The 21,812-nt window shown below is 17.1% G+C and overlaps 1 protein-coding gene across 5 annotated transcripts in view; it reads left to right on the top strand.

The window, feature by feature from the left end:
* LOC724823 (basement membrane-specific heparan sulfate proteoglycan core protein) overlaps positions 1–21,812 on the top strand; it is a 318,372-nt gene that overhangs the window by 224,614 nt on the left and 71,946 nt on the right. For all 5 annotated transcript variants that reach the window (XM_026441754.1, XM_026441751.1, XM_026441755.1 and 2 more), the window contains exons 4-6: positions 4,937–5,147; positions 12,633–12,744; positions 15,144–15,322. In XM_026441754.1, coding sequence (XP_026297539.1) covers positions 4,937–5,147; positions 12,633–12,744; positions 15,144–15,322 — 502 coding nt within the window. The remainder of the gene's footprint in view (positions 1–4,936; positions 5,148–12,632; positions 12,745–15,143; positions 15,323–21,812) is intronic.

Raw genomic sequence — 21,812 nt, 5'->3', positions numbered from 1 at the left:
AGAAATTGAAACAAATATATTAATATACAGAATATTAATATTATTATATATTATTATATATTTATGGAATATTTTTGAAAAATTGCTTCTATATAGATTAAAAATATAAAAATTAATGTACAAAAATGTCAATTGAAACTTATTTATTAAATTAATAATAAGCAATTTAATTTTGTATTAAATGAAGCGAGATGGAAGCAATAGGAGTGATAAAAATGGAAATAGAGACTTCTTATTATATTTTTGTTTCACTTCTAATGTAAATTTAGATTATTTATAGTAATCTCTTAATAAAAACAATCGATTTATGTAAAATTTATAGATATATTAATCTTTTTATATTTCTTTTGATTTTTAGAATTAACTTTTTAAAAATTCTATAAATATTTAGTTATGTATTTATATTATTATTCCATATTGATATATTTAAAGCTATTTGATCTGAAATTGTAAAGTTCTACAATAAATAAAGCATATTTATATAAAGGTGCTTCATCTCAAACTATAAAATTATATAGTAAATAAAATACAAGAATTTTGATTCATATCAGTTAATAAGTTTAAAATATGTACGACTTTTAACAATTAAAAATTAAATGCTTTCGTTATTTATGAATTAAAATACTATGTTTTTAATTTCTCTTTCATTTGCTTTCATTATTCTATGATATAATTCATGTTTCAAAATTTAACTTTTTTTTTTATCTTATCTTAATGGAAAAATTAGTTAATTTTTAAATTTAATTTTAAAATTTTAATTTTTAAATTTTTATTTTTATATATGTTAATTTTGTTCACTTATTAATATTTGTTATTTTATTTTAAATTAAAATTATTTTATTGCAAAAATACCGTTTTTTGAAGTTAATAAAACATTTAAATTAAATGAATATAAAATATTTAGTATCATCATGATATTTTATGTATAAGCAGTAATTTGATCATTTTAAATAGTTTTATAATTTATTTATTATTTATTTATTGATTATAAATTGCAATAAATTATAAAAATTTTCCCAAATAATATTTCCAATAAAAATAAACTTCATTTTTAAAATGGAAGAAAAATATTTCTTGCAAAAAATTTATTTTGTGATATTATTTATATTGCATATAAATATTCTTTTATATTATCTTTTATATAATTGAAATATTAAATATAAAATACTTAACTTTAGGCAGCTTATGGATTATTTTATATCTTATATAAAATTTATATTATATAATTTGTATAAAAGAAAATTTAAAATGTTTCTTGAAATTGTATCTTAAAAATAATAAACAGAAGAAATTCATTTAATTCGAAACAAATTTTAATGCAAAAATAAGAAAAGAAAAATAATTTTATACAAATAATAATAATAAAGAAAATATATTATATATATCTTATTTATTAGAACAAAACATGCAAATCGTAGAAAAATGCGCAATATTTCTGCATTTTTCTCAACCGGCACGTAAAGTAAATCCCGTCTTACTACAAGTAATTTTCTGTAAGGACAGAAGATATCAATTTTGTTTTCAACACTATTTCAACACGAAGCGTTTGTCTGATAAGCCACGTATTTCCGAGGATTCTAGTATATTCCAATTATATTTGATGAAAGTTAAATTGGATGAAATCGGAAAACTATCTTATTATTCAATGAATTTAAAATATATATATTATTAAGGACAATATTATATTTTGAACATATATATTTTTATGAAAAAATCTAAAAATATATTAATTATATCCTATAATTTTTAATGTCTTAAAATTATTTAAATGACAATAATATATTTAAATTTTATATATATAATAAAATACATAATATATTCCTTAACAATTACAAAAAAAGATTAAAGTTAAATTTTTTTTAATAAGTTAAATAAAATTTTTTAATAAATTAATAAAAAATAACTATCTTATGTAAAAATATGAGACAAAATAGTGACAGATCGACAAACATTGAAATTTATAGGATGTGTTATTTTAGATTATCTAAAATTTTTAAATTACACGCGAAGATATTTTTAGTTATTACTTACATACTAAATTATCTAATAAGTAATTTTCATAAATAATCATTATTTATTTATTAATATTATAGCAGAGCAGCATTGATATATTACATATTAATAATTAAATTATGAATTTTTTGCAATTAAAACAAGATAAAATATTACATTAAATATATTATATTATTTAAAATTCATATCATAAATTATATATTTGAAAAATATTATTTTAATATATTTATTTATTATAAAAATAAAATTTTTTCATTTTTTTTAAAAGTACTATTAGAATACTATACTTCTAATTACTGTTATTATTTATCTGAAAAGAATTGAGCTGAAAAAATTATACATTAGAAGAACTCTTCATATTGTATCTTCGAATCTTAATATATCGTAGATATATTAATAATATATCGTAATAAAATCGTAATATTTCAGTACATTGCAATCTCTTTTACTTCTTTCGTGAATTAATTATTTAAAATTTTTTCAATGTTTAATCTTATATAATATATTATATATTAAAGGTTATATTTAGAATAAGAAATTTGCTTATAATATTTAAATATTATGCAAATTAAATTAATAAAAATTTGTAATTAATAAAATTACAAAAAAAATATTAAATATTTAACATAATAGAAAATATTTAACAAAAATTTTTGCATTTATTTTTATTATATTATTTATATAAAATATATAAAAAAATATATTTATATAAAAATTTGCAATCTATTATTAATTGTTATCTACTATTTAACATGATCACAATATTGTTATTTTAATCACATGGAAAAAAAGATATATATTTTCTAATAAGATAAAATATTTATAGGATATTAATAGTAATCGTGTAATCAAAATATTTAGGTTGCTAGTGAAGCAATACAATGATGTGTTCATGCTATGCTATTAAATAAAAATATTTCTATTTAAATACATAAATGTGTAATTTAATAATTATTATGAATTATGAATTATTATGAATTGATGTTGAATTGATTTGATATTATAGTATTAAATGAACAACAATTTTTAGAATTTAATTTGTCATAAAGATAAAATTTCTTATAATCAGATTTTTATGCAACATTTAAATGTTTCAGTTATAAATATATATTTAGATAAATTATTTTGAAGAAATAAAAAAGTTAATCACAAAGATTATATAATGTAATAAAAAAAAAGAATATAATATAAAATAATAAAAAGAAATTTTATGAACCAATCACTATGAATTTCAAATAACAAATATCGATTAAACAAGTTTAATTTTGAAATTAATAAAAAAATAAATATCTTAAATCTTTAATTGAAATAAGTAAATTAATAGTAAAATCTATTTTAGTTTTGATTTCGTAATGTTATAATTTATCATAAAAAGAATAAACCAGAAATCCGATAAGAGAAATAGAAATATGATGATACAATATTTAATACTTTTAAGAAATTTCGCAACTGTTTTTTTATGTATCTCAACCAATAACAATTCATTCAAATGATTTAGAATGTGATAAGCTTTAATGAATTAATATAGATTAGATATAAAACGAAATCTTATACTAAAATTAGAAATTATATTAATAATATATAATATAAAAAAATATTGTGCCCATAATTAAGGCTGATTGCTGATTATATATATGAAAAAATTGCTCAAAATTTTCTTCATTATTTACATATTAAATTTTACATTTACATTTTAAATTCTTCAAAATTGAGAAGATAATATTTCAATATTGTTTTTAAATTGAAATGAAATTTTTTGTTGCAAAAAATTACAAGTTTAAAATTTCCATCGATAATTGAATTCGATAGAAACAACTGTAAACGAAGATTACAGATCAATTAAATGTTTTCGCATCGAGAGCTTTATTTGAAAATTGATTCCTTCTTCTTTTTCTATTCTCATCTTTCTTTTTCTCTTATTCTTTTCAATTCTACTAGTTATACTTTTGCTCTTTTTTTTTCTCATTCGTTTTTTTCGTTTGTGGTGATTACATGCGATTGAATGTAATATAAAATTCGGTGAATAAAGCGTATCGAATCGGGGAAAGATTTTCTCGATAATTCTGCGCTGGATTTACCAAAGCGTACGATCATAAATTCTGTTTCCGTTTCGTCCGTTTTATCCAATAAATACTCAGTTCGTTTTTGTAAAATTATTCGAGCGCAATAGTAAAAGATTATATGAATTTATTGTTATATTTATATATCTTACTCACAAACAATTTATTTACCATTTTTTACTTTTTTCTTTTCTAATTATTGCTTTGACATTTTTTTTATAAATGATAATAAAAATAAAAATAAAAATAGAAATTTTAAATGAATCGCTGACTTTATTTTCTTCATTGATAGTATTTTTTTGAACGAAGAGATTAAAAAGAATAAAATGCATTTAAAAATATTAAAATATTAATACTTAATTTGAAAAAATTATTAAATTAAAATTTTGATCGAAAAATTTATATATTTATATATTTTATATTTCTACATAGAATAATATATTTCTAGTAAAATAATCAAAATATTTTACTATATTTCTATACGTTTTATAATATGTTAGAATTGCAAATTTCATAAATAATAATTATAATAATATTATAAATTAATATAATGTTATAATTAAACTTTATGTTTTATAAACTTAATTTATAAATTTTCGACCAATGAAATATAATAATATAATAAAAATATAATAATTATATAATATATAATAAAATATAATAAAAAAAAAATACAAAAAAAATACATATTAAAAATATAAAAATAGAAATTAAAAATATATCTAAAATATAAATATAAAATACAACTTTGTGATACAAACTGTTGTTTTGAATATAATGAAATCTATTCTTTGTATATTATCAATTTTTTTTTCCTATTAATTCGTGAAGTTATTTACTTAAAAAATTGTATTTCATTGCAGGTTTCATGGATCAGGAAACGAGATTTGCATATTCTTACTGTAGGAATCTTAACGTATACAAACGATCAACGTTTTCAATCATTACACCGAGATGGATCTGATGAATGGACTTTAAGAATTAGTTCACCACAGGTTCGAGATAGCGGAACATACGAATGTCAAGTTTCAACTGAATCCAAAATCAGTCAGGCTTTTAACTTGAGTGTCGTAGGTTGGTATCTATAATATACAAATACAATTCTTATTTTCAATAAATCTGATTGTTAAACAATAAAAAAAATTTATTATAAAATTACATCAATGTTAAACATTTTTCAAAAGTCATTCTAATGCCATGAATAAATAAAACGTTAATATATAATCAGTCAATAAATAAAAAAATTATAAATTTATATTTTCTATAATTGTTTTATTATTTATTTTATGAATTAGTAATAAAATACATTTGAAATAATATATATTTCGATCAATTGTGAAAAAATAACAAATTTCACATACTCTTATAAAAATAAAGTTTACAACGTTAGTTTATACAAATTATTATTTATTATATTTTGTTATATTATATTTCAACTTTTTCATTTCTTTATCCCTTCATCAAATTATTATAATCATTTTACTATAAAAAAATTGTTTAAATTTAATCTTTGAAAGCAATTTAGCAATAGAAACAAATATTATTAGAGGAATTGCATTATTACTATAAATCAATATTATATTTGAATTATGTACATTTTGAATTTGTTATTTAACTTTTGTCTAAATAAAATTTATTATCAAGCTGTGTTTGTATTATTATTATAATATTATTATAGTAGAATTTTTTATATTAATAAGATATTAATAGGAAGACAAATTATTGAAATAAAATATTAGGATAATCATTTTTTTTATATTGAATTTCATTTATTTAAAAATTTCCAATAATAATAGTTTATTTATATATTTATGAATTATATTTATGAATTTATATATATATATATATATATATATATATATATCTTTTACAATATATGTAAAATTCCAATCAAATACTAATAAATGTTTTGATTTATTAATTATCTTTCTTTCTTCTATTTCTTCTATTTGTTTCTTCTATTTCATTCAAAAAAAATATAACAAATAAGGAATGCATTAAAAAATTTACTTTAAACTAAAATTAAAAGATAAAATTGGAATTTATAGAGTTTATCATATATATTTATACATTTTTAATTTTAAAAAATAAAAATGCATTTTGAGTACTTAAAATCTTATAAGTAAAAGTTATAATTAAAAAATACAAAAAAATTAGTATTAAAGAAATTTTTTTTCTGTCTGTCTTATAATGCAATAGAAACTATAATGTTATAATTAATAGAACTAACAATTATTAAATAATTATAATAAGCAATAATAATAAATTAACAATAATAAAAATAATTATATGTACAAAATTGAAGAGATAATTATAGAAATAATAGAATTATTTGTATTTTAATTAATTATTAATTTATTATAATTATACAATTTATATACATATATAATTTTATATTTATATAATATATTTATATGATATAATTTATAATTATTCTTCATATTCAAAACACTTATAAACTTTTCGATTATAAAGTAGATTGTATATTTTTAAAAAAAAATAAAATAAGAAAAATTAAAAAATAATCTATAAATGATTAAATGTAATCATATGAAAAGTTAGATGAAAAACATGTACCATATTAAATAAAAAATGTAGGAACAATCTTAATTGGAGATTCACAAATTAATTTCAAGCAACATTTTCCTTTGCAATAACTTTCACTATAACTTTGTTAACAGAAAAATACTTTATTAATCACAAAACATAGAAGAAATGAATAGAGTTACTAACAAACTATCGAGCACGAATAAGCAACATTCATCAAAGAAAGCGTGTTAAATATAAGAATTATTTTTTTTGAAAAAAAAATTATATTATATCGCGAACAATAAATAAACTAAATAATTGTTCATATAGAATAAACAAATCGAATTTATTTATCATTCAAAATCAATAACTAAAAATTGTAATATAAAAAGACAAATATAAAATTTTTCTGACACATAAACAATAAATAACATATATTTGAAATAAAAAAATAAATAATAATATTATAAATTGACAAAATATATTAGATTAAAAACAATTTATTAAATAATACATTTAATAATAAATATTTACGTAAAATTAATCACTTACCAAAAATTTAATTCGAGCTTTAAAATATATTATCTTCTTCTTAGATATCCTTCCTATTACAAAACTAATTTTTAATAGATTTATATGTAACACTATAATTGAATTACAAATAAAACATTATTAAAAAATAATATACATAGCATCATTAAATTAATATATCTATCATTTATTTTATTATACAATCATAGATTAATCACTTCTAATTTAGGAATTTCAATAAAGAACTTTAAATTATTTTTGCGTTAAAAATATTGATGATTCTGAAAAAAGCCGATTTTTTTATAATAAATAAGATTCACTCTATCCATTCTCTATTATGATATAAGTTTCTATGTAAATTATGTAATATGTTTTTGTATTATAACATTCTTATGTTGAATATAATCCTGAGAATGTAAATTTTGTATCCGCAAATATTTGTACGAATATATTATGCTCTTTGAAACTATGATGCATTATTACTGTGATTGATTAAAATATTAAAACAAAAGATATTTGAAGATATTTATCATTAAACATTTATTATTATATATTATTTTTCAAATTATATAATAATTAATTATATTATATAATAATTAATTAATTATATAATAATTATCTTAAAACTTACTTCAAAAATAATACAAATGCTAATGATATCGTCTTCACTGATTGCATATCACATGTAATATTAGATTATTTATATTGTATACACAAGTAGCCAATACTAAAAATTCTTTGTTACTAATATGATTTCGATATCTCTTGATATCGTTGAGCCACAGTTCTGCCATTTCTATTGCACTAACCATATATTCACAATATTTAATTTTCAATATCCATAACATTAAAATATTTTCCGCATGATATATGCTCATTATGATCTATAATCATATAATAAATATGATTTATTATAAAATATTAATATTAAAACATTGAACATTGTTATGTATATATAAAGTTTATTAAATTCATAAAGTGTTTGAAAATTTTATTTAATCCAAATAATTCAAATAATTAATATATAATATTATAATAGTTAATAAGCTTCTAATTTTTCTTAAATTTGTATCTTTTGAATTCCTTTCCATGTTCATATTATCAGATTCTCAATGGAATCATGAGAATGCCAAAGATAATGTGAATCAATCCTCTGAATATGGGATATTCATAATTTAAAGAAAATTCTTAAAATTAAGCTGAAGAAAAAGGTTGTACATAGATCCTGTTGTTCAAGAGAATTGATTAAATATTCGTAATAAATTTCTTCGAATGTAATATAGTATTAATTATACTTGAAATTTACATGGCTTGAATATCGTTTTGAAATTTATATTTTAATTTACATTCCAACTGAAATGTTTTTTAAAAATATATAATCTTATAATAAATATAAATTTATAAAATTTTTTTATAAAAAAAATTTTTTTACTATTAATATATTTTAAATACATTTATTTAATTAATTGATACTCATTTATTAATTATTTAAGTAATTAAAGAAATTTGTCATAATTAATTTTAATTTAAATTTACCAATCAATTAATTTTTAAAATCAATTACTATTTTTATTATATATATATATATATATATATATAATTAATTTTTCAAATTAATTATTATTTTTATTATGATTAATTAATTTTTTAAATCAATTATCATTTTCTAAATAAATTTAAATTATTATATGTAGCCTATAAATTAATTATGGATCACAACTCTTACAAATTCAAAATTTTATGATACAGTTTTATAATATTATGTAAATTGATTTAATATTATGTATGTAAATTATAAAAATTGCTTGTAATTTTAATTGAATTATTAATCGAATTATGTCAAATCCTATATCTATGAGAGTTGACATACTCATATTTTTAAAAATTATAAATATAAATATTTATAAAATATAAAAATATTTTTAAAAATTTTTCAAAAATAATCAATTTTACTGTGTCATAAATTTTCCTAAAACTATGAATTTAATGTATATTGAATAAATTTATTTTAATAATCATAATAATATCAATAAGTATTATATTGTATTTACAATTAAAAAATAAAATAAAAATTTAATATATTCAGTTTATTATATTTTTTTATTATATTTTCACTTCAATTTATATTCAATTATTATTTATTTTTTCATATTGAATTATTATTTAATAAATCATCGGAGATATAAAAATATAATTTATAAATATATATTAAGTAAAGCCGAAGCAAATTATAAATTTATTAAATTTATAATATTAAAATTTTGCATTTTCTAAAAAAAGATTAAATTAAAAAATTTTTTGTTAAATAAAAATTTAAGATTTTTGATATTCTTTTTAAATAAAATTACTTTTCTATCAAAAGATTTTAAATAAAAAAAAAAATATTTAGAAAGTTATAAATTTTATCCTAAATTCCATAGATTTTCTCTCTTTCTTTCTCTCTCTCTCCTATCCTTCGTCAGTAAGGATAAGAGATAGGGATAGGATATATTTATCCGATAAATTTCTCTTTGAAATAAGCCAATTCTTTGTTAATAAATATTTATTGTTAACAATTTATTATTGTTAACAAATATTAATCTATGCCATTTTTGAGAAAAATATTTTTAAGACCATAGAATTATATCTTTTTTAAAAATAATTCAGCGATATTGAAGTTTAAACGAGATTTTAAGATAATATTTTTAATGCTAATTTCAATTGATATTATTCTACAATTTAAAAAATTTATTACAACACTCAATCAATTTTTTTGAAAACAATGAAGTTTATAAACAAACAAAAATTATATACAATTTTTTTTGCAGTCTTAAGAATTTTTCTTAAATTAGGAGTATCCCATAATTAGAGGATTGATCTGTATTGTCATTGGTCAATATGTGTTCCACTAAAGAATCGTGATGCAAATGGAGAGGAATTCAAAGGCAACAAATATTCTAAAGAAAAATCTTCTTGAATTACTTGAATGAAATAAAATTCTTAAACATTTTATGAATTTAATAAATTTTATGTGTATACAATTTACATTTATGTGTATATAAACATTTCAATGTTTTAATATTAAAATTTTATAATAAATCATATTTATTATATAATTATAATGCGAATTGAATGACAATGAAATGACATATATCATGTCAACATTCGTAGGAAATATTTTAATATGTTGTAAATATATGCATAATGCGATGGAAACGCAAAGGCTACGACTCAACAACATCAAGAGATACATCAAAATCACATTAATAGCAAAGAATTTCTGACATTCACTATTCGTGCATACAACATGGATAATTTGATGCCTATAGACGTAGAAGTGATGAATCAACCATATGATAAGCGATCATCGAAAGCCATTGATAGTAAAAGAAAATGATACTATTAATATTTATAACATAAACTATTTCTGAAATAAGTTTCAATATAACATGATTAATTATTAATTAATTGAAATAATATTTGTTTAATAATAATCTCTTTATTTTATAATAATATCTTTATTTTGTTTTGATATTAGTCAAATAACATTGTTATTTTTGTAATTGCATTTTTGCATTGCAATTTTGGTACAAGAATTATATTTATATTTTTCAAAATTTGCATGCCTAGGATTAACATTAGAATGCTACTAATTAAAATGGATTCAAGGAATCCATACTTTTAGATTTTATAATGCATAAAATCTTATGTTATGATAGATGATGAATTCATCAAATCTTATTTATAAAAAAATCAGTTTTTATAATTTATAATATTTTTAAAAATAATTCAAAAATTTTTTCTGGAATTATTGCATTCTAAATGATGAATTGATGATAATCATACGAAGTGAAGATACATTAATAATAAATACATTGATTCAATGATGTTTTATTTGTAATATATTTAGTTATTTAAATTTGTGAATAGAAAAACATTTCGGATTTCGAAATTCTGATGTGGAAGGTATGATCAATATAATTATATACATGATAATAATATTTTTATTTTAATTGTAAAACTATTACAAATGAAGTAAAAACATATCTACAATATACGATAATACAATATATTTAAAAAAGATAGACTACTTAAATAATTTTTAGAAATATAAATATAATGCTTAATATTACATATTAATTTAATTTAATTCTGTATATTTTTCAAGAAATTCAGGAAAGTATTTCGTATTTTATATTTGAGTATTATACTTAAATGTAATATAACAAAATTTTTATTATCATTTTATTTTTGAGAAAAATAATATGTCAATATTTCAAGAGAAAAAGCTTTCTGTATAAATTTTAAAAATTGTATTATTATATATATGCATTATAAATATATGCATTATTTTTATTTTTTTTTTAAATTAAAAAATTTTTCTCTATTTGAATTGAGTTCTCTAGTTGAGTTCTCTATTGAAAATATAATTGATATAATTGATAAAATTAATATAAATATTTTCAATTTAAATATTATCATGTTTTTAAATATAAAATAATCGAATCAGATAATGAAAGTTACTTGAATTATTATTTCTGGATTGAAAACAGGAACATCTTTGAAACAAAGAAAGTAACAGAATCTTAAAATGAATGTATTGATTAAAAATATATAATAATACAATGAAAAAAAAATTATATGGATTATTGCGATTAAATGATAATTGTATGAAAATTGTATAAAATATAAATCATTGGAATAATCGAATATTTTCAAATTATAAAGTGAAATATAAAGTGTTTTTATAATAAATGTTTATTTTTATTAAATTTATAAAGATTCATTTATTATTTAAATTATGATTCAATTATATATTTATTATTTTTTAAATATTCATTTTAAAAAAATTATAATTTTTATTATTTTGTGAGTGTTGTTAATGTAATTTAATATAAAAATTTTAATGTAATTTAATGTAATTTTAATGTAATTTATGTTAAAAATAAAACCTTTTACATTTTTTTCTATTAATTTAAATGTAATTCGATTAAAAATAATGTTGTTTTTAAAATTAATTATTCTAAATGAAATATATTTACATTTATTACAAAAATAATATATTTTAAAAATTGAAGTTTCTTTAGTAACATATAGAATAATATATAGAATATATTTAATAATAAATAGAAATTATAATAATTGTCTTTTATTGATTTCACTTTTTTTATTGATATAGTTTTGTAAAATTAATATATATAATACAGAATAAACTGCGCTATATGTGTAGTAACAAATATATTACAAATTTTCTATAAAATATTTATTTTAATTTTTTATTCTAATTTTATATTAATAATTTATTTTAATTTTTCTAATATCAAAAATTATAATTATATGATTTAAATAATTTTTTTAAATTTACTATTATGTAAAATAATTAAAATGAAATAATTATGTAAAATGAAATTAAAAAATTTAAAAAAATAATATTTTATGTTAATATACGTTATATGTTAATTAATAATACTTTCTAGAAATGAATTGATCTGTGTAATATCAAATTAATTATGTTAATAGTGTCAAAGGCGAAGATCAATGGTAACTCAGAACTATACATCAAGAGCGGAAGCGATATCAATCTAACCTGTATAGTATTGCAGACTCCTGAACCACCGTCCTTCATTTATTGGTGAGTTTAATTAGATTTTCGTGAATTCGATTTAAAGCTGGATCATAAATACCATATTCTCACAACTACATAATATGAACACATTCATAAATGAGAATGTTCATCGAGAAAGGATCTCGATTACATATTAAAATGAATGTCAGAACATCAATGGCAAATGGAAAATCATCATTGCATCGGAATTGCTGTTTTTATTCTCATTGTTTTCTCTGATTAAACGGATGAATGATTGAACTGTAAAAAGTTTTTTCATTGTTTAATAAAGAATAGTGAAGTAAAAAAGATCAAAATTGAAATTCAAAAATTTAAAGATTGTTTTCATTACTTATTTGTAATTTAAAAATTTTAATTTAAAATTTTTTATGATATTATTATAAGTTTATTATTCTACTTATTATTATATTTATTTTTATTTTATTACATATTATTTAATCATAAATTTAATTATATAATATAATAAGATAAGAAATATTCTATCATTATTTTATATATAAATTTTATATGTATTTCATTATATAAATTTATGAATTTATTTCAATATTAATTATTATTACATGTTTATTATATTAAAACATAATTATTTCATTATTATTTCATATTTAAAAAAGGGATTAAAAAAGGGATGACTAAAAAAGGAATAAAAATATAAGATATAGTATTCGTTTTCTATTTAATATTTTGTAGTTTCAGAATAGACATAAATAAAAATAAAAAATTTACAACAATAATAATATTAGAATATATTATATGAAATTTCTGTAATATAAATTTTATAACCTTAAAAATATAAACTTTATAATATAAATCTTAAAAAATAATTATAAATTTTTTACTTTTTTTAAATTAAAACAAAGTCGAATAGTTATATATATATATTCAAGATATTTAAATCATATTTGCGTTAATTATATATATATATATTTTTATATATATATAAAATAATAATAAAATAAAATATATATAAAATATATAATATATATATATATATATAAAATATATAATATATATATATATATATGTATTCAAGATATGTATTTAAATCATATTTGCGTTGATTATAATAAATTATTTTTAAAATTATATATTAGCATGATTTTTGGCAAATTGAATTTTTTAATATTATAATAAAACTTGCAAAAGTTTTCGATCAATTATATATTTCGCTTTATATTCTAAGATTAATGCTTAAATTTATTAAATTTTATATGGATTATTCCAGTTTTCCATAAATATTTAATTTATATTCAGAAGTAAATAAAATTTGAAAAAAAAAATGATGAAAAATTTGATCCTGATTCGAAACAAATATAAAAATTATTAGTTAAATTATTAATTAAATAATTATTTTTGAATATATTTTTGAATATAAAAAGAATAATTATTATTTAATTAATAATTAATTAATTTTTCATCATTTTTTTTTTAATTTTTATCTAAAATATTTTTTTAATACATTATACTTTCATATTTTTTTTAATTTCTATTAGTGAATCACTTTCTTAATACTTCACATTTTTACACCATATTTTATAATACTTTATTATTAATTTAGCATTTTATTTTAAATTTTCCATCAATTGATTTTATATTTTTATATTATATTTTTTATCATTTCCAATTAAATTAAATTACCATTCATTCGAAAAAAAAACATTCTTTTAATTCTCGATTATTGAATGTTCCTAGATGAATCGTAAACAAGTTCTTTTGATTTTTTTTTAGATTCTTTTTTAGATTAGTTCTTATTTTAAAACAAGAAATTATTTATAAATTATATATAAATTGAACAAATATCAAAAAATCGTTTTTTAGAACAATTAATATCAATTTTCAATATCAATTAATATCAATTTTTTATATAATTGTTGATAATAACCAGAAACACACATTAAAATCAATTAAATATTAATTATCCTTTAATATAAAAAATATAAAATATAAAAATTTATTGTTTAATTGCTGAGTATTGAGTATTTATGAGAGCTAAAACGGTGTATAAATAAATTTAAATATCGAAACAAAAGAATTATTCGAAATTTTAAAAAAAGAATGGAATAAAATTTATTCAGATAATTTCTGATCGGAAACATACAACTATATATACATAGTGATAATTGAAAAAAATGTTAATAAAAAAAAATAGATGAGGAATCTGTTATTAAATATATGTTAGCAGTGTTTTTCAATAATCATTCATCAACGATAAAATGATAAATTTTGTTTGTTTAATATTTTTTGATTACTTAAGTAATCATAATTAATAATATAGATTTTTATTAACATATATGTTGCTTTTACGTTGTGACAAATTCTACTAGATAAAAATTATGTATTTTTTCATTATTAGCTGAAGTTTAAGTAATAATTAGATGATTTAAATAACATCATTAAATTTTCAGGTATAAAGATGATCACGTGATAAATTACAGTCAAAGAGGAGGTATCAATGTAGTAACAGAAAAACAAACACGAACGTCGCGTCTCTTGATATCCAGAGCGTTACCTGCTGATTCTGGAAATTATACATGTGCTCCATCTACGGCCGAGTCAGCCAGTGTTCTAGTCCACGTACTCAATGGTGGGTGAGTTAAAATAATAAAAAACCATCTCATTTGAATATAAATTTTTTAATTATTGATATTAATGATCTCGTAAAATTTATAAGATTTGTAGAAGTTTTAAATTTTTCAATTTTAAAAAATTTTACTTTTACTAGAAAAATTAAAAAAAAATTTCATAATTGGCTTAAATTATATCTTTTATTTCATTTTTTAAATTAAAAAGAGAAATTTTATTTATTCAAAAATTCATTGCATACTATATTATTAAGTATTAATCTTATTCTTATAATTATTATTTTTTATCATTATATTATGATTATAAATTTTCATTTAAAATGATTTAAATGAAATAATAAAAATTGAATAAAAAAATTCATATTTTATTAAAACTCATATTTTATTAAATTAAATTAAAATTATTAGAAAGACAAGAAATACAAAATTTTGAAGAATTATTTACTATTTTTTTTTATATTAATTAAACGAACTGACTTTATTATAAAACTAAGAAAATATCAAATTATATAAAAAACACATATTTAATTATTAAAGACAAATATAAAATAATTAAATAATTAGAAACTAAAAAATAAAAAATTGATATTTTATAAATAATATATACTATATAAATCTTAAAAAATTTTATTAATAAAACTTAATAATAATAATAAAGCTTAATAAATCCATTAGACATAAAATTCTTCAGCCAATTATCAACAATTTGAAATATTTAAAAAATGAAAATATTTGAAGTCGCTGATTGTTCAAGTTATAATATTGTTAAAAAATTTTTACAGCAAAATTTAATAATTATTTATTTATTTATTTGTATTATATTTATTGTATATATTTATTTACATTCTTTGTTTTATTTTATTTTATATTGAAAAATTGATTTAATTTAGATATAAAATGTTTAGTAAATAAAGTAAATAAATTATCATCATTGGATATTGAATAATTTGTTAATTTGAATAAATAAAATTTAATATAAAAAAATGATTGTTCTAATATTTGAAAATTTTATCCAAATGATTTATTTATTTATTATTATGGATATGTAAACTTCGTTATAATACTCTTCGACAAATTTTAATTTTTTTTATTTTATAATTTTCAATATAAATCATTTCTTATACACTTTAATGTATTGAATACAAATCTATAAATCGTATTTTCCCAAAACATTATATTTTTTGAAAAAAAATAAATTTTTAAGAAAAATTATAATTAGAAATGTTTTATATTTTTATAGTAATAATTATTCAATTAAATGATTCTGTGAATTCTCTCGAATAAAGTGACAAAGTAGTTATTTGATTATAAATATTTAATTATATTTAAATTATAATCAAATTTGAAAGAATATCTAAAACACGTCCATTTTTGTTGATATTCTTTAATTTATTTTAAAAATTAAAGATCTAAAGAAAATCTAGTGAAACCATATGATAGAACACATGTTTTTACTAAGAAAAACATCAAGAGAAGCTATTTTGAAAAAATAACTTTGTTTTCGATATGAAAGGGAAATAGTTAGAATAGAATAGTGTTTTGACAAAACACATAGCGATGAAGCAACTGCCTTTACTCAATGATGGCAACTCGCCTGCTACACAATACAACAATACAAATCGCGATGAAACAATTGTCTTTATTGAATATCATTGTCATCGTTTTACTAAACTATTTCACTTCTATATTAAAAAGAGAAATAATTTTATATGTTTTCTTTAGAAAAAAGGTCTGCTTCATTGTATAATATGATAATATTTTCTTTTAAACTTTTATTTTTTGAAATAAATTGAAGAATATGATTATTCTTTTAATTTTGATTATTATTTAAATATATAATTATAATACTATCTAATAATTACTTATATAATTTTATTAGGGAGAATCCACAGCTCCACAGAATCATTTCGTGCCAAGAGCAAATGAATAATTTATTGTAAAAGCATTTTTAAAAAATTAAAAAATTGCAATTTTTTTTTAAATTAATTTTTTTCATAAACTAGATTCTGGAGAAATATGATTTATGTTCAGATACGATTTATATTTAATACATTAAAATTTACAAAAAATATTTTATATGTTTATTGACAATGAAAATATTGACGGCAGAAAATCAGATATGTTGAACAATGTATTGTTGTAATCAGCTCGTATATTGAATGTCTAATATAATTCCATTTTTGAGAGATTTTCAATAAAAATTTAAAACGTTATCATATAAATTATTGAAATAAGAATTATAAAACGAATTTTTTTTACGAATATTATAAATATGTAGATTTTACGAATGTTATAAATCCCTGATGTGATGAACCTGATAAATTAGAGCATAGATAAACTAAATAGATATATGAAGTTATAAAAAAGAAAGTACAATGCAGACGTCGATATCATTAGCTTTTAGTGTCACGCAAATTCTATATATGATAGTAAATTTGATATCAGTATCATATGATTAAATAAAAATTTTCTTGCAAATTATTATCTTTTAGATCATTTGAAAATAAATATGTAATATAGTATTTATTCATATCACATATCAAATTATGTTCATATATCAATAAAATATTTTTTATATATAAAATACATCTAATAAATCATTTTCTTCAAATTTCATGTATTATTAATAAAAAAAAGAGAAAAATGAAATAAAAAATATTTGTTTTATTTATATAATATCTATTTATATTATTTATAATTTATGAAATATTAATAAATATTGTTTATAATTTATGAAATATTAATATATTATAAACAATATTATTATTAATAATATAATCTTAAATATCATTTAAAAACAAATTCAATATGAATATATAATGAATTATATTATTAATTTTTTTGTTTTGTATTTTTTTATTTATTTTATTTTTTTTATTTCTATATTAAAAAATTGAATATTAAAATTTTAAAAAATTGTAAAAAACTCACTTACGAATCATTAAAATTTTCAATCACAAAAACGTTAAAATTTTAACGAGCGAGTTTTGTAAAAAGATATAAGTTTTGAGAAAACAGCACAAAGAATAGGAATTTAATGAAAGTTTATAATTTAAAAAAATTCTTTAATAAAGCAATAAGAAAAGTGAATTTTGAATTTGTATTGTATAGTTATTGTATTGTATAGTATTAGATATTGTATTGTATTTGTATAAATTATATATATCGTTTCATCTAACGCAAACTTCAGTTGCTAATAATTTTATAAATTGATCAATTGATATTTTTGTATTGGAATTAAATATTTTGTTTATTTTAAAAATCAATTCTTCAAATGTTCGAATATAAATTGAAGTGTGTGTATATATATACATTACATATTCCATTTGAAATGATCCATATAATCATTTCATAAATTATTTATTTTTAGAAAAAATATTTCAAATGAAAATTGTTTCGTGTTTAAAAAAAATATTTTATGATACATTACAATTTCATTACAAATCTTAATTAAATGAATGTATTCTAGATTTCAAAGTGATTTTTTTTTTTTTAATGAAATTATATGTTTCTATTTAGATTCTACAAAGATAAATTCACCCATAATATTCATCTATAATATATTGTTTATAATTCTATATCATTCAAATTTATTTTCAAAACGTTAAATTTCATTTACTTAAAGATTATCAATTCAATTATAATGATTCAAAATATTAATGTAATTTAATATTACTTTTCTTTATCAATAATAGTCTGCTCTATCATATAAAATATGCATTCAAAACAACTCAGTTACGAATCATTAAACTATTCCTGCAATATTGGATAGAATCAATTAATATATTGATCTAAGATCATTTTCTTAGATATAAAAGATAAGAAACAATTTTTGAATATTCAATGAAGATAAGTTTTGAAAATCAATAAATGATTTTGAATAATCTTGGAACAACATATTATTTGTCATTAAATAAACTATGTGTTTATTTAATAATATATATATAAACATATTATTTCATTAAAAAAATAAAATCTTGAAATATGAAAGATATGTTCATCTAAATAAGATTTGACTATTATGAAATCTTCTTGAAACAATTTTCATTTAAAATTTTTTTTCACTTTTTAAAAAGTGAAGTAGTTTAAAAAATAATTGAATATATATATATATATATATAGTCTATTATAATATAATAATATTTATTATTATTATATTAATATTAGAATGAATATATATATAGTCTATTATAATATAATAATTATTATATTATAATAGACTATTAATTATTATATTTAATTTATTATTATTATATTAATATTAAAATGAATTTTTACAATGAATATACAATTTTATAAATAAAAAATTTATTTTATGTCTGTCTCTAAAATTTGAGATAGTTCTTTCGATTTTTTTTCGTTCAAACACTTTCCATAAATTTTTTTTTTGCAAAAGTTTTGACGATTTTTCTCTTTTTTTTATTTTTCTTTTTAATTTTTAGTATTACCATTTATCATCATAAGTCAAAAAATTAATGAATTAATTAAAAATTCACTGAATAATCTTCTTTTGTATCAAATTGTAACATGTATTCTTATAATTTTTGTTAAAAAAAGAAATTTCGAGATTCAAATCTAAAGGAAAAGCGAATTTATTAAAAATGTTTAATAGAAAATTATTCGAATGTTTATATTTTTATACTCTAGTTTGATTTAATTCATTAAGACATCCATAGAAGAAAATTATCTCATTTTTTCATCTTAGATTTTTAATATTTGTCTATAAACGATTTTTTTTTTAATTTCTTCATTAATAAAAATTGCTTTATATAAAAATTTAAAATAAATAATAATGTAGTAGCATTAATGATAATTTAAAGTCCATGTTATATTATACATGCGTAATCTATTAGAAATTTATGCTGTTATTCAATTTTTTAAGAACTTAAATATATTTGTATAGCTGCAAGTGATCTTTAGAAAAATAAGGAGGATTTTTTTTTATTCTTGCATAAAACAAAGAGATAAAAAAAATAATACACAACAAGACACACAGTATATTAAAAAGTTTTTCATGATAAAAGAGAACATAGTTTTACATCTTTTAATTTTACTTTCGATTTTATTTTGGTATTATCATAAGATTATTAAGTTTAAATATTGTCTATATATATGTTTCTTTCAGAAATATTTCGCGGTAAAAATTAATTCGCAACATTATATATATATTAAACATCCATTACTTTTGTAGGAGACTTAGATACTTTATTACAGTCTAATAATTATATATTTAAATTCTTTTTAGACATTTTCTTTTATATTTACTAATCTAAATCATAATATTTAATATTATTAATTAGTATATTTTGTAGTAATAATTTTTCATTTTTAAAATTTTTGTAATAAAAATTTAAAAAATTACAATAGAATTTACTTTGAAAGAAATTATAGTCTTTCTTCATAATAAAAATGAAATATATAGATAAGTATTAGATACATATTTCATTCTATTAAACATACAATGTTTTTAAATATTCGTGAAAATATTGAAAAAAAGAGAAATTTTAAAATTATTACATTGACTATGATTATGATTATTTATTATGTTTTTATTTGGTAATATATTTTAAGACAAATATTGATATATTGTCTAGACAATTAATAATAATTATACATAACAATCTGTTGTTTGAATTTAGAATTTTCCTAAAAAGAATTCCATTTTCTATCGAAACAATGCGAGAAATAATATTGGGAAATATTGGGAAATATATTGGGAAAAGTATGCGTTGTGTATGCAATCAGTGCAATTTGTAAGCTACAATTTCAGTTATGAGTTTCCTAATATTTCATAAGATATTACTATATATACGTATGGTTACATGGTATATATATACAATTTCGTCTGTTCCTTGTTAAAATCTACTAACTGACAATCTGAATTGAAATTAGATATTCCGTGTGTTTAGAAAACTTGTTAGATTCAATTAAAAGTCTCGAAGGATTACTATCTATCGAATTGTTTGTATTAATAATAGATGAATTCAATAATCCTTTTTTAATAGAAACTAAATTAGTATTCTTAAATGTTAAATGTTGTATAATTGTTAATTTTTTAAATAGCAATGATGATAAAATTTTAAATAATATTATTTATATAGTTATTTTAGAATTAAATTTCAATAAATCAAATATTAAGAAAAAACTAAATTATATTTAATAAACGGAATATATAGAAATTTTGTACAAAAAATAATATTTATTGACTTATATATATTTATCATTAAAAGAAAAAAAATTTATAAATGTTATCTTTTTTTTTTCAAACGTGTGATGTGATTGAAAGAAAAAAAGAAATATTATAACGTACAATTATTAAAAAATTGTGATAATAATGATTTAAACATGTGGCAAATAATTCGAATTAAAATAAATTTATGTTTTAATTATTATAAAAATTTTCATAACAGAATGAAAGAAAATAAACAATATAAATTATATAAATAAAAATATATATATAGTTTTTTTTTATATGTATTTATTTTATCGAAA

The sequence above is a fragment of the Apis mellifera genome, linkage group LG7, assembly GCF_003254395.2.
Source record: "Apis mellifera strain DH4 linkage group LG7, Amel_HAv3.1, whole genome shotgun sequence".
NCBI lineage: Eukaryota > Metazoa > Arthropoda > Insecta > Hymenoptera > Apidae > Apis > Apis mellifera.
The sequence above is the reverse complement of the archived record's forward strand: the minus strand, read 5'-3'. Positions and strand labels throughout refer to the sequence as shown.